This window comes from Neovison vison, chromosome 7, assembly GCF_020171115.1.
Source record: "Neovison vison isolate M4711 chromosome 7, ASM_NN_V1, whole genome shotgun sequence".
Lineage (NCBI taxonomy): Eukaryota > Metazoa > Chordata > Mammalia > Carnivora > Mustelidae > Neogale > Neogale vison.
Window position 1 is genome coordinate 29,777,208 of NC_058097.1, and position 19,189 is coordinate 29,796,396.

At 42.2% G+C, this 19,189-nt stretch overlaps 1 protein-coding gene across 12 annotated transcripts in view; it reads right to left on the reverse strand.

Moving 5' to 3' along the window:
• Window positions 1-13,665: 13,665 nt before the first annotated feature.
• The window catches only part of CHD9 (chromodomain helicase DNA binding protein 9), a 224,425-nt gene continuing 218,901 nt past the window's right edge, over window positions 13,666-19,189 (reverse strand). For all 12 annotated transcript variants that reach the window (XM_044256151.1, XM_044256148.1, XM_044256150.1 and 9 more), the window contains one exon: window positions 13,666-19,159. In XM_044256151.1, the coding sequence (XP_044112086.1) occupies window positions 18,281-19,159 (879 nt within the window). In that variant the 3' untranslated portion in view covers window positions 13,666-18,280. The remainder of the gene's footprint in view (window positions 19,160-19,189) is intronic.

A 19,189-nucleotide genomic window follows, 5' to 3' on the forward strand; every position in this document is an offset into this window, starting at 1 on the left:
CATAAATACATCTGTACTTTTTCAGATTTTATTTATTCATTTGACAGAGAGAGTGAGCACAAGCAGGGGGGGCATCAGAGAGAGGGAGAGGGAGAAGCAGGCTTCCCCCCCAGCAGGGAGCCCGATGGGGGCTTGATCCCAGACCCCAGGAGCATGGCTGGAGCCAAAGGCAGATACCTAAGAACTGAGCCACACAGGTGCCCCATAAATAAATAAATCTTAAAAAAAAAAGAAGAAGAAGAAGAAGAAGAAAGAGAGAAAGGAAGGAAGGAAGGAGGAAGGAAGGAAGGAAAGAAAGAAAGAAAACAAAAGAAAAGAAAACAAGAATGTAAACCTTTCTAGCTATCTCGCTCTCTGAGTGGCTTCAGCCAGGATGAAATCTCCCTCTCCTTTACTATCACCTGTCCTTTTGCTGTGCCCTCTGGAACTCTCAGCATTTCCTTATATCCCACAGGCTTCAAGGCCCAGAGGAGGGACGGTGTCTTGTCCACTGCCCACTGGGCCCACCAGAACCTCACTCTCCATGTCATCAAAGCTCATGCCCTGAGCCCATCATTTCCATTTTTTCCTATCAGAATATGATTTCGACATTGTCCCCGTGGATCAGACCAAAAGACTTTGGCATCATCCTTGATTCCTCTTTCTCTCACCTCCTGCATTCAATTCACCTGCTATTTCTATCAGTTCAGTCTTCAATTATTCAAGACCTAACCAGTTCTCATATCGTTCATTGCCAATCCTCTAGCACAAGCTTCCAGCATCTCTTACCAGCATTATAGCAATTTCCTCCCAACTAGTCTCCCTGCCTCCTTCCTCCTACAACAATTTCTTCTCAATAAAGAAGCTGTGGTGGTAATTTTATGTGTCAACCTGGCTGGGCCAGAGTGCCTAGATATTTGGTCAAATGTTATTCAGTGACCTGTGGGGATAATTATGGATGAGATTTACATTTAAGTCAGTATACTTTGGGTAAAGCAAATGGCCTTTCATAATGTGGTGTGCCACACCTAATCAATTGAAGGCCTGATTAGACCAAAAAGACTGACCTCCCCCAAGTAAAAGAGAATTCTGCTAGAGACACCCTTTGAACTTTAACCCATTGGCTCTTCCCTAGGTCCTCAGCCTGCTGGTGCACCTGCAAATTTTGGACTTTCCAGGCTGCCTAATCGTGTGAACCAATTCCTTAAAATTGATCAATCTCTCTCTTTCTCCTTCCACACCCCCATCTCTCTGTCTCTCTCTCTTACTGGTTCTGTTTCTCTGGAGAACCCTAATAGAGCACCTAAGATAACTTCTTTTAAAAAAAGTGAATCAGGGCGCCTGGGTGGCTCAGTGGGTTGGGCCACTGCCTTCGGCTCAGGTCATGATCTCAGGGTCCTGGGATCGAGGCCCGCATCGGGCTCTCTGCTCAGCAGGGAGCCTGCTTCCTCCTCTCTCTCTGCCTGCCTCTCTGCCTGCTTGTGATCTCTCTCTGTCAAATAAATAAAACCTTTAAAAAAAAAAAAAAGTGAATCAGGGCGCCTGGGTGGCTCAGTGGATTAAGCCGCTGCCTTCAGCTCAGGTCATGATCTCAGGGTCCTGGGATCGAGTCCCGCATCGGGCTCTCTGCTCTGCAGGGAGCCTGCTTCCTCCTCTCCCTCTCTCTGCCTGCCTGTCTGCCTGCTTGTGATCTCTGTCTGTCAAATAAATAAATAAAATCTTTTAAAAAATAAAAAAAATAAAAAGTGAGTCATATCCTGTCTCTCCTCTGTTCAAATTACCTCAGTGCTTCCCATCTGACTCAGAGTAGAAGGCAACCTTGAGAAAACGGCCTTGTAAGGTCCTTCTGGATCTGCCTCATCTACCTACTGCCTCAAGCACACCTCCTGCTGCCGTTCCTCTCTCTATTTCCGCTGCGGCAGCCTACATCAATAAAGACGCAAAATGCATACATGTGTGATGTGTCAGGCAGAGTTGGTGTTTGTAAAGCCATGAGATTGGGGTGGGATCACCAAGAGCGTAAGTGGGGAAGAGAGGAGGATGAAGGACCTCTGAGCCTCCAGTGCTCAGAGGTCTGAGAGAAGAGGAGGAAGAGAGGAGGGAAAAGGGGTGAGTGCCCCTGTCTAGCGACATCGATGGTGCAAGAAGATACACAAATGGATGCTGCGTAGGTGACAACGTGGTCCCATGGGCCAAGAGCAGTTATGGAGACCACTGACCCATAACTAGATCGAGGCAAATGTACGAGGGTTTGGGAGGAGAGAAATCAGAACGCAGAGAATTCTTGAGTTTTGCTGCAAACGGGAGAAGCAAAAATAGTACAGAAGTGGGGAGGGATGGCAGGTGAGCAGAGTTTTGTTTTGTTCATTCATTTGCTGTTGCATTAGGATAAAAGAAACAAGGGGACACCTGGGGAGCCCAGTTCCTTAAGCTTCTGTCTCTTGGTCTTCTGTTCAGGTCATGATCTCAGGGTTGGGAGATCGAGAGAGGCACCGGGCTCTGCCCTTAGCGGGGCGTCTTCTAGGGATTCTCTCCCTCTGCCTCTCGCCCCACCTGCACGTGCTCTCGGGCTCTCTCAAATTAATTAATTAATTAAATCTTTAAAAAAAAAGAAAGAAAGGAGAGCGTGTTTGGGGTTGGTAGAAATGACTGGTCCTCCTGGTTCCTGGTTCCTGGAGAGAAGGGACTTCTCTCCAGGAAGAACCAACTCATTGCCTGTACCCTGGTCGCACCCCCCAACCCCCTCACCCCCGTCCAGAACCCCCTGCTGTTGATGACCCTCCCTCACCAAGCTCCCATCATAAAAACCCACCCCCGCGGGTGTCCCAGTCTCCCGGGGGGGAACCCACCCTGGCCAGCCACCCAGGGGGCTAGCCACGAAGGAAATCGGTTGCTGGACCAAAGTCTCCCCTCCCTGCCTCCCCTTAAGGCTGATCTGACCTCTCCCTGCCGCTGTCACTTTCTTCCCTCCCACTCTGGGACTTCCATTTCCAAGTTCCTCCCCTCTGTCCGCCAGCAGCGTGGGCAGGAACCACTATCTCTCCCCTAGAAGCTCTTCCCGCACTTTCTCCCTGGTCTCTAGGAAACCCACTGTCCCGGCTTCCCTCCTACCCGTCAGATTTCTCCGCGGCTGTCCCCTTTGGGCCTTTCTCAGGCCTCCGTCCCCAGACTTCTTCTCTTTCCACTCAGCCTTCCCTTCCCAGGCAAGCTCACCCATTCCCTCGGCTTTGATCTCCAGCGCGCAGCCACTGCCAAGTGCATCTCTGGGGTGCACCTGTCTTCTGAGCGCCTCTACCTGCGGGGCTTGGGAACGCTACGACATCAACACGGACAGAATACACTCAGGGTCTTCCTCCGCAAACCCGCTTTACCCCCAGCCTCATTACGTCTCCTTACTGGAACCTCCACCGCTCACCCACTCGCTCCAGCCAGAAACCTGCAGCCCTCCTTCGAGTCCCTCATTGTCACCAAGCCCTGTTGATTTCACTGTCCAGATAAGCAGAGTATTGGGTTCGGTTTTCCTAACAATGGCAGGAGACATGCTGTTCTAGATAGGATGGTCAGAGCAGGCCAGTGACCTTGGCTGAAGTCAGTGACCCAGCGAGGCAGAGATCCGGAGGGAGAGCACTGAACTAGTGAACGCAAAGGGCTTGAGGTGGGAGGGTTGAGTCGAGTGTTGGAGCAATGGCAAGGATGTTAGCGTATCTGGAGCTGAATGACAAGGGCAAGAGTGGTAGGAATCCATGTCAGAGGGGGATGGGGAGGTTGGTGAAGGGTTTGGCTGTCACTTTGATGATGGTGGGTGCCAGAGGAGGGTTTTGAAGAGAGAGCTGACGTGGTCTGGCTTACGATTTTATTTTATTTTACTTTAAAGATTTCATTTATTCATTTGAGAGAGAGTGCACACAAGCAGGGAGAGCAGGAGACAGAGGGAGAAGCAGGCTCCCCACTGAGCAGGGAGCCCAACACGGGACTCAATCCCAGGACCCTGAGATCATGACCTGAGCCGAAGGCAGACACTTAACCGAATGAGCCACCCAGGTGCCCCACAATTTTAAAAGCTCACCTTGTTTGCTGTACGTAAAATAGACTGAATTAATGGAGATAGTAGATAGAGGTAGTGAGTGCCCAGATTCCGGAGATACACACACACACATTTTACTATGAAATAATTTATATACACAGGTGTGTATAAAACAAAGTATATATACACAAAGAAGTTGAAAGAATAATAAAAAAAAAAAAAACCCATACTCAGGTGCCCACCATCCACGTTGAGAGCTATAAATACTTTAGCAGGGCCCCACAGGCCATCTACAATAGTATTCCCTATTCTTGAAGACGTAACCACTAACTTAATTGTTATGCTAATAACCCCTTGCTTTTCTTTGCAGTTTCACTGCTTATATATATCTCTCTAAACAATAGGGTGCTGTGTTTCGAGAAACTGGGAGGCAAACACAAGCATAACAAGGAAAGGGGAGTCCTGCTTCTCCTTCCTCTATGCAGGCTCCCAGGAGCAGGGAAATGGCCTCAGGGACTTGGTCTTGACTTTACTGTCTGGATGCTTTCTAAGGCCTCCTGCTGGGAAGTCAGTGGGCAAGGTCAGGAGAGCTGGAGGGTCTGGTAGGGTAGGGATGAGTCAGGGGCTGATGTCCAGGAACAGTCCGAGGAAGTGGGCTTCTCTGTAGGTTCAGTTGTAAGCTTCTGACTTGTGTCCTCCACTGACTGAAGTCAGCAGGGCATAGCCTGGGGCTCATCCGCCACAGGGAGAGGAGGAAATCATCAGCCCACGGTGAAGACAAGCCAAGTGCAGAGAAGAATCTGGGTAATTTACCAGTGCATCCTGTCCCAGAATCATGAAGGGAGTATCACAACAGCAGGGATCTTTGTGATGACAAGGCAGTTTCTTGAGTCCTGCTGCTCCAGTGGGACACTGGCACCCAGAGCCAGTGGGTGGCTCTGTCCTACCTCCATGCGATCCCCATGTCTGAAAGTATTACACTCGTGTCTGGAAATTGTTTGATGATCCGTTCTGGTGTGGGTTCATTTTTATTCGTCATGCTGGACATTCAGAAGTAACTCATGCCCTCCAATCTTGGGAAATCTTCTTGAATTATTAAGTTCACAGATATTTTCTTTTGTTCTCTGTATTGTCCCTCTTGAATATTGGACCTTCTAAATTGCTCTTTGAATTTTTTTTTTAACCTTCCGTCTCTTTGCCTGCTTCCTGAGACATTTTCTTATTATTCCTATTGAACAGTTCTGTTGAATTTTCGTTTCTGCTATCACGTTTTTACTGACTTTTTGTTCTCTTAGTTCGATATAAATATATTCTATTGCTAATATATATTATACATATGCTAATATACTTTTTTTCCCTCTTCTTTTTTCTCTCATGAATGCAATTCTCATCTCTTTGAAAGCTTTTGGAAAGATTTCCTCTCTGTAGTTTCTGTTCCTTGCTCTTTGTTCAGATTTCTATCTTCTGTGTTAAAAGTTTTCCTCTGGGGACACCTGGGTGGCTCAGTTGGTTAAGCAGCTGTCTTTGGCTCAGGTCATAATCCCAGCGTCCTAGGATCGCATCCCACATCGGGCTCCTTGCTCAGCAAGGAGCCTGTTTCTCCCTCTGCTTCTGCCTGCCATTCTGTCTGCCTGTGTTCACTCTCTCTGACAAATAAATAAATTAAATTAAAAAAAAAAGTTTTCCTCTGATATCTGGTAGATCTTGACAATCAGCTCATAATTAGAAATTGGAGAATAAAAATCTTTTGGGTGCAAATGGACATGAGGTTTCTTTTTAGGGTGATATAAATGTTCTAAAATTAGATTGTGGTGCTGGGGTGCCTGGGTAACCCAGGAAACCTAGAGTCCTGGGATCGAGTCCTGAGTCAGGCTGCTTGCTGGGTTGGGCAGGGCGGGGGTGGGGGTGTGGAGCCTGCTTTTCTCTGCCTCTGCCTCTCCCTGCTTGTGTGCTCGCTCCCTCGCTCTCTCCCACACAAATACATAAATAAAAACTTTTTAAAAAATAAAAATAAAGTGTTTTCTCAGTCTCCAGTGAATTGTCTTTTAATCTCCTGCTGTGAAATGTAAGTCTGGATGCCAGAATTCTAGGAGCCAGCTAGGGGGAGATGGCTCAGGATATTAAGTTGCGGTGTCAGTCACTTAAGCCTTTGGTTTCCATGTGGTGCTGACTTCCTTGCCCGAGCCAGGGGCCCCCCAGTACAGAAACAGCTTTCCACATAACAGACCTCCAGACCTCTGCAGAGACAGGGCTATGAGTGGGGAAGTAGTTCTAACACTTTTACTTTTTCTGTTAATAGTCACTCTTTTATCCTTAGTTGTAGATGAATTTAGTTTGTTAATTCTTAAACTTTTTCAGGATAAAGAAAGGTAACTTGGGGGGCGCCTGGGTGGCTCAGTGGGTTAAAGCCTCTGCCTTTGGCTCAGGTCATGATCCCAGGGTCCTGGGATTGAGCCCCGCATGGGGCTCTCTGCATGGCAGGGAGCCTGCTTCCTCCTCTCTCTCTCTGCCTGTCTCTCTGCCTACTTGTGATCTCTGTCTGTTAAATAAATAAAATCTTTTTTTTTTTAAAAAAAAAAAGGTAACTTGGATTCGTTTTCAGCTTTCCTTTCTGTTTCCTCTTTTCCCTTTTCTTCCCTTCCTTTCCCTTCCTCCCTCTCTCCCTTCCTTCCTTTGTCCCTCTTTCTCTCTCTCTCTTTTTCTTTCTCTCTTTTCTCTTTTTCTTTCTCTTTCCTGAAGATCAGATTAGTTTTCCTAAGCAATGCATGAATCTGGCAGCATCCCATTTAGCAAATGGAAAGGAACTCCCAGTTTTCAGCTTCTCCTACTCTCAATTTGGGATATAGCTTTTTTGGAGACTTGTGTTCATTTTCAGTGGTCTCCTTCAGTTTCCGAAATTTCGCAACTGTCCGCCCCCTCCCTGCCTCCGTTCTCCCTGTACTATGGGTTTGTTATTTAAAAGAATTTCCTTAGAGCTCCTGGGTGACTCAGTCAGTTAAGCATCTGCCTTCAGCTCCGGTCATGATCTCAGGATCCTGGATCAAGCATAGGCAGGCTCCCTGCACCTCTCTCTCCGCCTCCCCTCCCTTCCCTCCGGCTCATCCTTGAGCCCTCGCTCTCTCTTACTCTCTTGTGTTCTCACTGAAATAAGTAAAATCTTTTTAAAAAAATTTAAAAAATCAGTAAAAGAATTCCCTTTCCTGCAACTTAGTGGATTTTGTGAGAATGCAAAATTATAGGCATATGTTGAATTCATTCCCTTCACCTAAAAAAATGGAAATACAGAAAGGGATTTGTTGATGGATTGGATACGGAGGGGTGGGGAGGGGGCAGTTGTCAGGGATGACACATTTTAGGTCTGAGCCGCTCAAAGTGTGGAAAGGAGGAATCAGGAGTCTAGTTTGCCTGTGTTAAATTTGAGATATCATTTGGACAAGCACATGGGGAGGTGTCACGTAGTAAATCCGATATTCTAGGCTGGAGTTCAAGTGGAGGGTAGGGAAGAGATGTAAGTTTCCTGGTCTCACCTTGGAAGTAAACGCACAGGAGAGGAAAAGAGGTTCCAGAACTCTTGCTTTTCTTCTTGGCCCCCAGGGCCTGCTCTTAAGTAGCAGATCTGCTAGGTAGTCTGAATCTCAAGGATCAACAAAAGTTGTAGGTGGAGGGAGCAGTGGCTTCCGTAGTCTCAGGAGCTCCGAGGAGGCCCGTTGGTGTGAGATACCTGGGGAGAAATGATTGAGTTTATTGAGGCTAAAATTTAAAAGATTTTACACTGAGTTTGTAAATTTCACCTTATGTGGATTTTTTTGTTTTTGTTTTTTTTTAAGATAGGCAAGTAGGCAGAGAGGCAGGCAGAGAGAGAGAGGAGGAAGCAGGCTTCCTGCTGAGCAGAGAGCCCGATGTGGGACTCGATCCCAGGACCCTGAGATCATGACCTGAGCCGAAGGCCAAGACCTTAACCCAATGAGCCACCCAGGCACCCTCACCTTCTGTGTTTTAAAACAACTTTATTGAGACACAATGCACATACGATACAATGCACCCCTTTAAAGGATACAATTCAGTAGTTTTTTTTTTTTTCTTTTTAAGATTTTTTGTTTATTTGATGGAGAGAGATACAGCGAGAGAGGGAACACAAGCTGGGGGAGTGAGAGAGGGAGAAGTAGGCTTCCTGCCAAGCAGGGAGTCTGACGTGGGGCTGATCTCAGGACCCTGGCAGACACTTAACCACGAAGCCACCCAGGTCCCCCAAGTCAGTAGTTTACTCATAATTTACTTAGTATACTCATAATTAAGCAACAACCTAAAATCTGTTCTTGGAATATTTGCTGCATTTTATTAGGAAAAAAAAAAAAAAAACACAAGGCGTGCCTGGGTGGCTCAGTGAGTTAAGCATCTGCCTTCGGCTCAGGTCATGATTTTAGGGTCCTGGGATCAAGTCCTGCATGGGGCTCTCTGCTCAGTGGGGAGCCTGCTTCCTCCTCTCTCTCTCTGCCTGCCTCTCAGCCTACTTGTAATCTCTGCCTGTCAAATAAATAAATAAAATCTTTAAAAAAAAAAGATTTTATTTATTTATTTGACAAGTAGGCAGAGAGGCAGGCAGAGAGAGAGAAGGAGGAAGCAGGCTCCCCGCTGAACAGAGAGCCCGATGTGGGGCTCGATCCCAGGACCTGGGATCATGACCTGAGCCGAAGGCAGAGGCTTTAACCCACTGAGCCACCCAGGCGCCCCAAATAAATAAATAAAATCTTAAGAAAAGCAAAAAACCGGGGTGCCTGGGTGGCTCAGTGGGTTAAAGCCTCTGCCTTCAGCTCGGGTCGGGCTCTCTGCTCAGTGGGGAGCCTGCTTCCCTCCTCTCTCTGCCTACTTGTGATTTCTCTCTGTCAAATAAATAAATAAATTCTTAAAAAAAAAAAAAAAAGGAAAGCAAAAAACCATACCCAGTAGCAGTCCAACACGCTGAGCCCTGGGCAACCATGAATCTACTTTTCATCTATACAGAAAATTTGCCTATTCAGGGCACTTCATATAAATAGAATCATACAATATGTGATCTTTTCTGACTGGCTTCTTTCGCTTAGCATAATTTTTTTTTAATTTATTTTTTTTAAAAAAAGATTTTATTTATTTATTTGTCAGAGAGAGAGAGATCACAAGTAGGCAGAGAGGCAGGCAGAGGGGGTGGTGGCGGGGGTGGGGGGTGGGGGGGGCGGGGAGCAGGCTCCCTGCTGAGCAGAGAGCCCGATGCGGGGCTCAATCCCAGGACCCTGAGATCATGACCTGAGCCGAAGGCAGAGGCTTAACTCACTGCACCACCCAGGCAGGTGCCCACTTAGCATAATATTTTAAAGATTATCCGTGTTAGAGCATGTATTATACTTCATGCCTTTTATTATTTAAAAAAATTTTTTTAAAAGATTTTATTTATTTGACAGAGCACAAGCAGGGGGAGAAGCAGGCAGAGGGAGAGGGAGAAGCAGGCTTCCTGCAGAGCAGGGAGCCCCATGCGGGACTCAGTCCCAGCACCCTGGGATCATGACCCCAGCCAAAGGCAGTGGCTTAACCGACTGAGCCACCCAGGCGTCCCTAAAAAAATGTTTTTTTAAAAAAGAATTATTTTGCCTCTTCATCCTTGCATTTCTATATGAATTTTGGGATCCAGTTGTCAGTTTCTGTAAAGACGCCAGCTAGGGTTTTGATAGGCTCAGCGTAGACTCTGTGGATTAGTTTGGGGGTTCTTCTCATTTATTTAGCCCTCTGTAATTTCTTGCAACGATATTTGTAGTTTCCAGTATACAGGTTTTGCACTTGTTCTGTTAAACTTATTCCGAGTATTTCTTTTTTATGCTATCATAAATTCATTTTCTTAATTTCATTTACTGATTATTTTTGCCTGTGTACAGAAATCCAATTGACTTTTCTATATTGAACTTGTATCCTGCAGCCTTGCTGAAATTGTTTATTAGTTTCTAATGGCTGCTTGTTTTTTAGTGAATTTCTTGGGATTTTCTATTTACAAGACCATGTCGTCCGCAAATAGAGAGTCTTCCTTCTGGCTTCCAGCCTGGATGCCTTTTTCTCCTTTTCTTGACTTACTGCCCTGAGTAGAACCTCCAGAACAAGGTTCGATGAAAGTGCCAGGAGTGGACACACTGGTCTGGTCTGGTCTTGACTTAGAAGATACTCCGTTGTTAGGGCGCCCGGGGGGTTCAGCAGGTTCAGCGACTGACTTTTTTTTTTTTTTTTTTTTTTTTAAATATTTTATGTATTTATTTGACAGAGAGAAATCACAAGTAGATGGAGAGGCAGGCAGAGAGAGGGAGAGGGAAGCAGGCTCCCTGCTGAGCGGAGAGCCCGATGCGGGACTCAATCCCAGCACCCTGAGATCTTGACCTGAGCCGAAGGCAGCGGCTTAACCCACTGAGCCACCCAGGCGTCCTCAGCGACTGGCTCTTGATTTGTGTCTCAGGTCTCGATCTCAGGGTCCTGAGATCAAGCCCTACATGGGGCTCTGCAAGTGGAACCCGCTGGAGATTCTCTCTCTCCCTCTTCTTGTGCCCCTCCCCCTCATTTACTCTCTCTCTTTAAAAAAAAAAAACAATTCAGTCTTTATTAAGTATGATGTTAGTTATGGGTATTTTATAGATGCCTTTTCTCAGCTTGAGGAATTTCTCTCCTGTCCCTACCCTTTCTGTTTTTAAATCACGAAACAGTGTTGAATCTATGAAATTTTTTTTTTTTCTCAATAACTTTTCTTTTTAGGTTTTATTTACATTCCTGTGTTAACATATAGTGTATTCTTAGTTCCAGAGGTTGAATTTGGTGAATCATCACTTGCATACAACACCCAGTGCCCCTTACAAGTGCCCTCCTTAAAGCCCAACCTCCATTGACCCCATGGCCCCGCCCGCTTCCCTTTGAAATGGTTTTTTTCTGCTTCTATTGCGATAATTATGTGGTTCCCACCCCCCTTTCTCTGTTAATAGTACATCGGTTGCTTCTTGTCTGTTGAAGCAATTTTGCAATCCTGGGATAAACCAACTTGATCAGGGAGTATAATACTTTTCGTATGTTGCCGGATTCAGTTTGCTAGCAATTTGTTAAAAATTCTTGCATTTTATAGTCGTAAGGACTATCCACCGGCAGTTTCCTTGTAGTGTCTTTGGCTTTGGTCTCAGGATAATACTGGCCCCATAAAACTAATGAGGAAAAGGTGCTCTATTTTCTTCTCCCCTCAGTGAAGCCTTCTCATCCAGGGATTTTATCATGTTTTTTGTTGCTGTTAGTAATTTAATCTCAGAACTTTATTATACTCTTTATTTTGTTATAGTCTCCATTTTTTTCTTGATTCGGTGTCACTAATTTGTGCCTCAGAATTTTCCATTTCATCTAGTTTTATCTAACTTATTGGCATATAATTATTCACAAGGTTCCAAATGATCCTTTTTATTTCTCTAAGGATGGTGGGAATGTCCCCTTTCATTTTTGAATCTAGTAATTTGAAGCTTTTTTTTTTTCTAAACTGATCAGTCTAGCTGAAGGGTTTTCAGTTTTGTTGGTTTTTTTTTTTTTTTTGAAGACCTACCTTTTGGTAGGTCATTCCTTAGGCTCAAGTCTTTATTTCCTAACTCCTTGCTTTGGGTTTAATTCTATCTTTTCCTAGTTTCTCAAGGAAGAAATTTACATCGATTTGAAAAAAAAAATTTTTTTTTAAAGATTTTACTTATTTATATGACAGAGAGAGACACAGTGAGACAGGGAACACAAGCAGGGGGAGTGGGAGAGGGAGAAGCAGGCTTCCCGCTGAGCAGGGAGCCCGTTTGGGGGCTCCATCCCAGGACTGTGGGGTTATGAGCAGACGGCAGACCCTTAATTGACTGAGCCACCCAGGCGCCCCTCAAATTTTTTTTTCTTGATGTAGGTGTTTACACTTACACATTTCCTTTCACGCACTGTCTTGGCTACGTCTCTATGTTTTGGTATGTTGTGTATTTGTATTCATTCATCTCAAATTATTATTATTATTTTTTTTAAAGGTTTTATTTATTTGACAGAGAGAAAGAAATCACAAATAGGCAGAGAGGCAGGCAGAGAGAGAGAGGGGAGGAAGCAGGCTCCCTGCGGAGCAGAGAGCCCGACATGGGGCTCGATCCCAGGACCCTGGGATCATGACCTGAGCCGAAGGCAGAGGCTTTAACCCACTGAGCCACCCAGGCGCCCCTCAAATTATTTTCTAACTTCGAGATTGAGATTGCTAGGACTCAGGTTATTTATGAGTGTGTTGTTTCATTTCCACGTGTTTGTGAATAGCCATGCTTTGTAACTGATTTCAAATTTCATTCCATTGTGCCTGGAGAATATACTTAGTATGGGTAAATCTTTTAAATTTGGACACTTGTTTCATCTTTTCTGGAGAACGGTCTCGTGTGCCCTAGAATAATTTTTTTTTTTTTTTGGCTATTATTTGGTGGTGTGTTCAACAAATGCTTCTTAGGGCCAGTTGGTTTATAATGTTGCTTGGGCTTCGGTTTTCTTGTTGGCCGTTTGCCTACTTGTTCTATCCATTATTGAAAGTGAGATTTTGAAGTCTCCAAGCATTGTCACTGAGTTTCAGTTTTGTTAGTTTTTGCTGCTTGTGTTTTGTCGGTCTGTTGTAGGTGTCTATGTAAGTGTTATATTTTCCTGATAGAATGACCTTTATAACCATATAAAATGTTCTCATTTAATTTCTAGCAACGTTTGTTTGTTTTTAAGGTAATCTTTTACTAGTATAGCCTCTCCGGTTTTATGTTTACTGTTTACATGATATATCATAGATACATCATGCATATTTATATGACTTAAATCATTCATATATATCTAAATAATTCACATATACCTACATGAATTATTCAATTATGATTAATGAAGGCATGTCAAATCAGTGGAGACATTATATATTAAATAATGCTGGGATACTACACAATTATTAATAAGTTCAAATTAGGATTCTTATCTTATACCATATGTATGTTACTAAAATAAATTCTAAGTCAAAAAAGGTACTAGATATTAAAAAAGAAGCAAACATGTATAGAATTTGGGGGTAAAAGGATTTTTCTGTGGAAAAACATCAGGAACTTAAATGTGGAAAAAATGGAGTATCAAAATGACCACATAAAAATGTAAAACTTGCACATTAAAAAAAAAGCAAAATTCATAGGCAAATTGGGAAAAATATTTACCTCTTATATAACAGATATTGCACAGAGAACATGAACAATACACAGCATACAAATGGCCTTATGAAGAGATACGAAAGATTTTATATTACTAATAATCAAAGAAATGTAAACTAAAACAAGAATATATTTTTTTGTCTATCAAATTGACAAAGATTAATAAATATTCTAATGCCCAAGGGTGCTAAAGAGACACAGGGAAAGAAGTAGTTTTATGCTCTGCCGTTGGGGTAGAAAACAGTACAATCCAACTGGTCTTAAATTCAAACTATTTCATGCCTAGGTATTTTTTTGAATGAAAAAATCCTAAGTGTATGAAGAAACTTAATTACATACATATCATTGTTTAGCCCCAAACTGAAAAATTTCTAAGTGCTCAATAATTGGGCATTATACAGATTATGTTGCATGTATATAGTGGAATGAGAAAGTCCTTAAAAATGCTGTGGAAGATTCTTTAATGACATGGGGATATTATCATGATATAATAAATGAGAAGTTACAAAATGTATGTACAGTATAACTCCATTCTTATCAAAATAATATATAATACGTATATGCAAAGAAAAATGACCCAAAGGTTAACAGTTATCTCTGAGCATTCAACATCATGGGGGTTTTGGTTGACTTTGTGCTTCTCCAACTCCTCCTCAACCCCCACCCCCGCCGCCGCCTCCCTGTTTTCTAGAATATGTAGGTCTTATTTTTTAGTAAGAAAAAAGAATAATTTAAGAATTCATCAAGATGGTACTTTTTGCCTATTAATTTGGCAAAGATTACTTCAAAAGACAATACACAGTATTGGTTAAGATTTTGGGGTGAGCTTACACAAAACGTATGCTGCCGGGGTAGTATAAACGGCTACGCATCGCATCGTTGTAAACTTGGCGGCACAAATGAAAATCCTGAAAAACAGAGGAAGTTGTTTCACTTCTAGGAATTAAGGAAGTCCTCGGGATGGACACAAAAGATTCATATTCAAACCCCAATGTCCATTTTTAAGTACATGGTTAAATAAATTACATATGTAGGCGACAATAGTATGTATAAACATCACAACACAGGGTGCTATTGACATGGGTCAGTATGTTAAGGTCAGAACAGTAAATATTATGTCCCATATAATACTGCTTTAATAAGGAAATGTGTTGTGTAAGTTTCCTAGGGCTACCATAACAAAGCATCACAAACAGGGTGGCTTAAAGTAACAGAAATTTATTCTCCCACAATTCAGGCCGGAAGTCCAAAATCCAGGTGTCGGCCGGGTTGCTTCCTTCTACAGGCTCTGAAGGAGCATCTGTTCCACGCTGCTGTCCTAGCTTCTGGTGGTTGCTGACAATCCTTGGTGTTCCTCGGCTACATCTGTATCACTCCAATCTCTGCTTGTTGGCTCATGTCCTTTTCCCCTTGGGCTGGGTGTCCTCTCGTATTGGGAACCAACCACCGGATCTAGGGCCCATCCTCACCTAGTGTAACTGCATCTTAACTAATTACAGCGGCCAAGACCCTATTTCTAATTGAGGTCACATTCTGAGATTCTGGGTTGACACATATTTTTGGATGACGCGCCTCAAGCCACTACTTGTATATAACATCCATGTAAAAACATTGGGTATCTCTCTGAACAGTATTGATCTCAGGGTGGGTTTATGATGATTTAAATAGTTTTTCTTTGTGCTTTTCTGCATTTTAAAATAAAAAGCTTATGTACTGGAGTTGTATTTACATAGAGACTAAGTTCTAAATTTGTTGTAGAGGATGAACATTACTTGTAGTTGAAAATGACTCTCCCTCCCTATAGCTCACAAAACACAGAATCCATCATTTTGTACATAGTATATGTTCTTTCAGAAACATCTAATATAGCTGAATCTTCCTCTAGCACTGGCACAGATTACTGTTCCTCTGGGTGAGCACTAGACTAAGTAATTGATTTGTGTTTATATGCTACATTGTACAAAAAAGGGGGAAAAAAGGTTTTCTAAGCACAGAAGTACAGGTAAATGGGTTCCAAGTTAAATGAGTGTATGATGAAACTCTACTGTCCTCCTTTTCTAATTGGGGGAAACTAAATTTCTTTCATGTTTACAAAAACGCTAAAAACAATAGTGATGAATTAGGAAAGACACTTAAGACCAAGGAGAAAAATAATTACTGATATCCAAAATGTACTCCTTTATGAGCTTTGGTACATCTCTTGAGTCTTTCTGGACATTTTTAAAGGTCAGGGGAAGAAAACTTAAGGAAATAATGATACAGTGGATATAACTCTAGCTAGCTTCTGTCTTTTAAAAATTTTTCCAAGGTATAACTTTCCTTTTGGAGATTTAGGACTAGGGTTTCTTTCACAACTGGATTAAGATAAATTATAGATTAAAGTCAATTAAAAAAAGGAGTATTGTCATGTACAGAGGCTGACATCATGGGTAGTCAAAGAATATGTTTAATAAAAAATAATTAAACTTCCATTTGCTCTATAGAACATCATAGAAAGTAATTTAATAAATTACAAATGACTTTTTAAGACGTTTGCTCAACTACAGAAAGCAAATTCAGACTACACAAAACACAACTGGTAAATATTGCAAATGTCCAAAAGAAGAATTGGACTAAGACTTGAATCATGAAACCTGAAACAAGGGCTATAAATACAAGGCAATAACAGCTATAATTCTTTTAGTAACTACCAACACATACTTGGATATCCTTTTAACTGCAACTTTAGTATTATGTAATTCTACTGATTTTTTTCCTTATAACCCTTATCTTTACACAACCATATTTGCATTTTTTTTTAAGCTGACAGGTGGAAAACTTTTCCCCAATCAATACTAAATAGAAGTGTCTTGAAACCCGAGAGAAAGTTTAACGTTAGTATTAGCCTTAATGCTTTGAAAACTGTAATTGCCTTATTACGTAGAAAGAGAATCACTAATATGTTAACCAAATTCGTCTGATCATAATTAGGAAAATACTTTATCTCATAAATTTGATATAAATTAGCTTTTTAGTGACAAGATCTAGGGCTTTTTTTCCCTTTTTTTTTTTTTTTTTTTTTAATTGGGGAAAGAAAGGAATGAAGATTATGTGGACAGAACTAGAGGGAAAGAGGGACGTATGGATGGTGTTGAAATACCCCACCAGCAAACTAAGTTAACTGTGTTTGAAAAACTTTGGCTATCTCATAGGTGTGTTCTAGTTAAACAAAAGTGCAATACTGCAAAGGGAAGATACTAAATATGTAATATATCACTTTCATGATGAAGAATTACTACCCACTTCTCCTGGATGACTATTGCTAAGACATTGCATAAAGAACTATCAATTCAAAGTACTATTTTGGGAAAAATACAAAAATCAATACAATCTCAATGGAACTTAAATGACTTTGTAAATACATGTAACACTGTCTCTCTAGTGAGGGATTAGTTATCTTACATACAGAAACATAATTTACTGGGAAAATCCAATATAATTGCTGGATTTATGACGAAACAACAAAGTTCTATCAAAACGTACTGAGTTATTTTTTTCTGTGGGAGAGAAGTGGGGTACTTTCCCCCCTAAATTTAGCCCCTCGCAAACTTTATCACTGACTTATCCAAGTATCAGAAAAATGCTAACATCTTTCTCTCCTCAGGATGTAAATGGTATTTTATGTCCAATTCAGTTCTAATTGTTTTTAATGTACATGAAGGTGATCCTGGACCTCTCTATCTTGTCGGAATTAATAGCAGCTTTAGCAGGAGAAACTGTATCACAAATCAAATATCAGACAAATTTTACATGATAAAGGGTTCTAAGAAATTGATCAGAAGCCTTGGGCTTCATTTTTGTGGTTGACAGGTATAACTTGTATAAATTTTTTTGAGATCATTCAAAGTGCATATTCAAAATGGGCCAACTCAGTATATTTAATATAAACTGATAACCCAACACTGATTCTGGGCAACATTTAGTCTGCTTATACCTAGCAACTAAAAAAAAAAAAAAAAAAAAAAAAAAAGAATTTAGACTATTCTGCATATTACTTTATCACTAAGACCTGCTCATGTTGGAACAGTTCCATGACATAAAACACAAAGAGAAATCTACACGAATAAAGCAAACCAACGGTTTCTTTTACATGAAGTATGCTGTGTGGAAAGATCTTCTCAGTGGTATTTCATGAGTTTGCCTTTTCTGAACCCTGGAAACAGACATTACTCATCAGAGACAGAATGATTTCTTTAGAGGAGGCCAAACTTTGAAAAAGTAAAACTAAGTATGTCTAGAGGGCGCCAAAGTCCCATGACACAGGACTCTTGTAGGACTTAATTTTACTGATATCAGAGTTAAGCTCAGCCGAAAGCAAGTCAGATTTCTTGCCAGATCAACATGATATAGAGGATGCATTTAAAAAACCCCTGAAAACAAGTAGAGAATTAGAAACGAATGTAAACTTCCTAAACTAACTCAGCTGAGGTAACAGGTAGCCAGTTCAATTGGCTGATTGGGAAACTTATTTCTTCTTTAAAACACACTTGTACCTGAATTGGAAACGTCAGCAGTGCATCACGACACGAGAGCGTTTTCATGGAATTAAAGCAGTGGATGGTGATGTAGACTCTACAGCTTTCATGACATTCATTAGCTGCCCAAATTATTGCTGAGTTTTGATCTGTAAATTATAGGTGTCAAGGAGGCTGTAAAACTATATTCAAATTAAATCAGTAAATATGCATCAAGTATGCTGTGTTCTCTGCAAATATATTAAATATACAACTCTCATGGAGCATAATTTTCATAAAATTAACCCCCAACAAAATTATAATGCCTTTTTGTTGTAATTTTACACCTTTATGTATTTGATAGTACATACGAGTTCAGAAACTTATACGGATCTTAAGAAATAGTACATGCAAAACGTCTCTGAAAGCAGTTTGCACTTCTAAACAAATAACTGAAATGTTCGGTCAGTAAGTTATTGATGCACTCAACACTGGGGTATTTACAATTCATAATTAAAGAAAAAAAAATCCAAAAATCAGTTCATAATTTAAGTGCAGTCTGGGAGTCAGTCTTCGTTACTCGAATCTGAATCCTCGGAGGATGACGACGTACTGTCAGATCCAGACGAAGCATCAGCTTTCTCTGAACCCTCATCTGTGCTGTTCTCGTTGAGAGGACTTGCTGCAGTTCCCCCTTTGTCCTCCTGGTCTCTACCTCTGGACTCTTCCTCCTTTACTTCCTGGGACTTAGACGAGCCCAGGTCACTGTTTCTGTTTTTCTGTACGTCGAAAGTATTGGACTGGGACGAAGTTGGCATGTGGAGATTAAGGCCTGGAGTGAGCAGCATCCCTGGGTAGAGTATATTAGACAGCAGTAGTGGGTTAAGAGCTAGCGGGTTGGCGGCTGCAGCTGTACTTAATGCAGCAGTAGAGGATGTGGAAGGAGAACCCGATGCAGAGTTTTCTCCCCCGTTCTCTGAATTTTGACTCTCTGTCCTTTCTTTTTTTCCTTCTAGCTCCTTCGAGTCATTTCCCTTTTTCTCTTCGGTTCCAGATTCAGTAGGCTTGGTCAGGAGCCCCCCCATGCCCAGCAGATTTGGTAAGCCAGTCATTCCTGACAGCAGCATGGGGAACATGGCGGCCATGTTTTTAGCTTCTCCTCCAGAAGAAAGACCGGCAGGCATTCCCATCAGCCCCGCGGTTACTTGCAGAGACTGCAAGTTTTGTAGGTTTTGTTGTAAGGCCTGAAGGGTTGTGAGATCCACACCTGGAAGTAATCCGTTGGCTAACAAAGGATTGCCTGACACGCTGGTGGCAGTTGCTGCCGCCGCCGCCGCTGTGGCCTTGGCAATTCCACTTTTAGGCCGTCGCCCACGCCTGCTGACTTCTTCTCTCACAACAGGACCGGTGAGAATGCGCTCAAACATACTCTCTGGAAGAAATCCCTGGGGAAAAAAAATCAGTAACAATAGCTA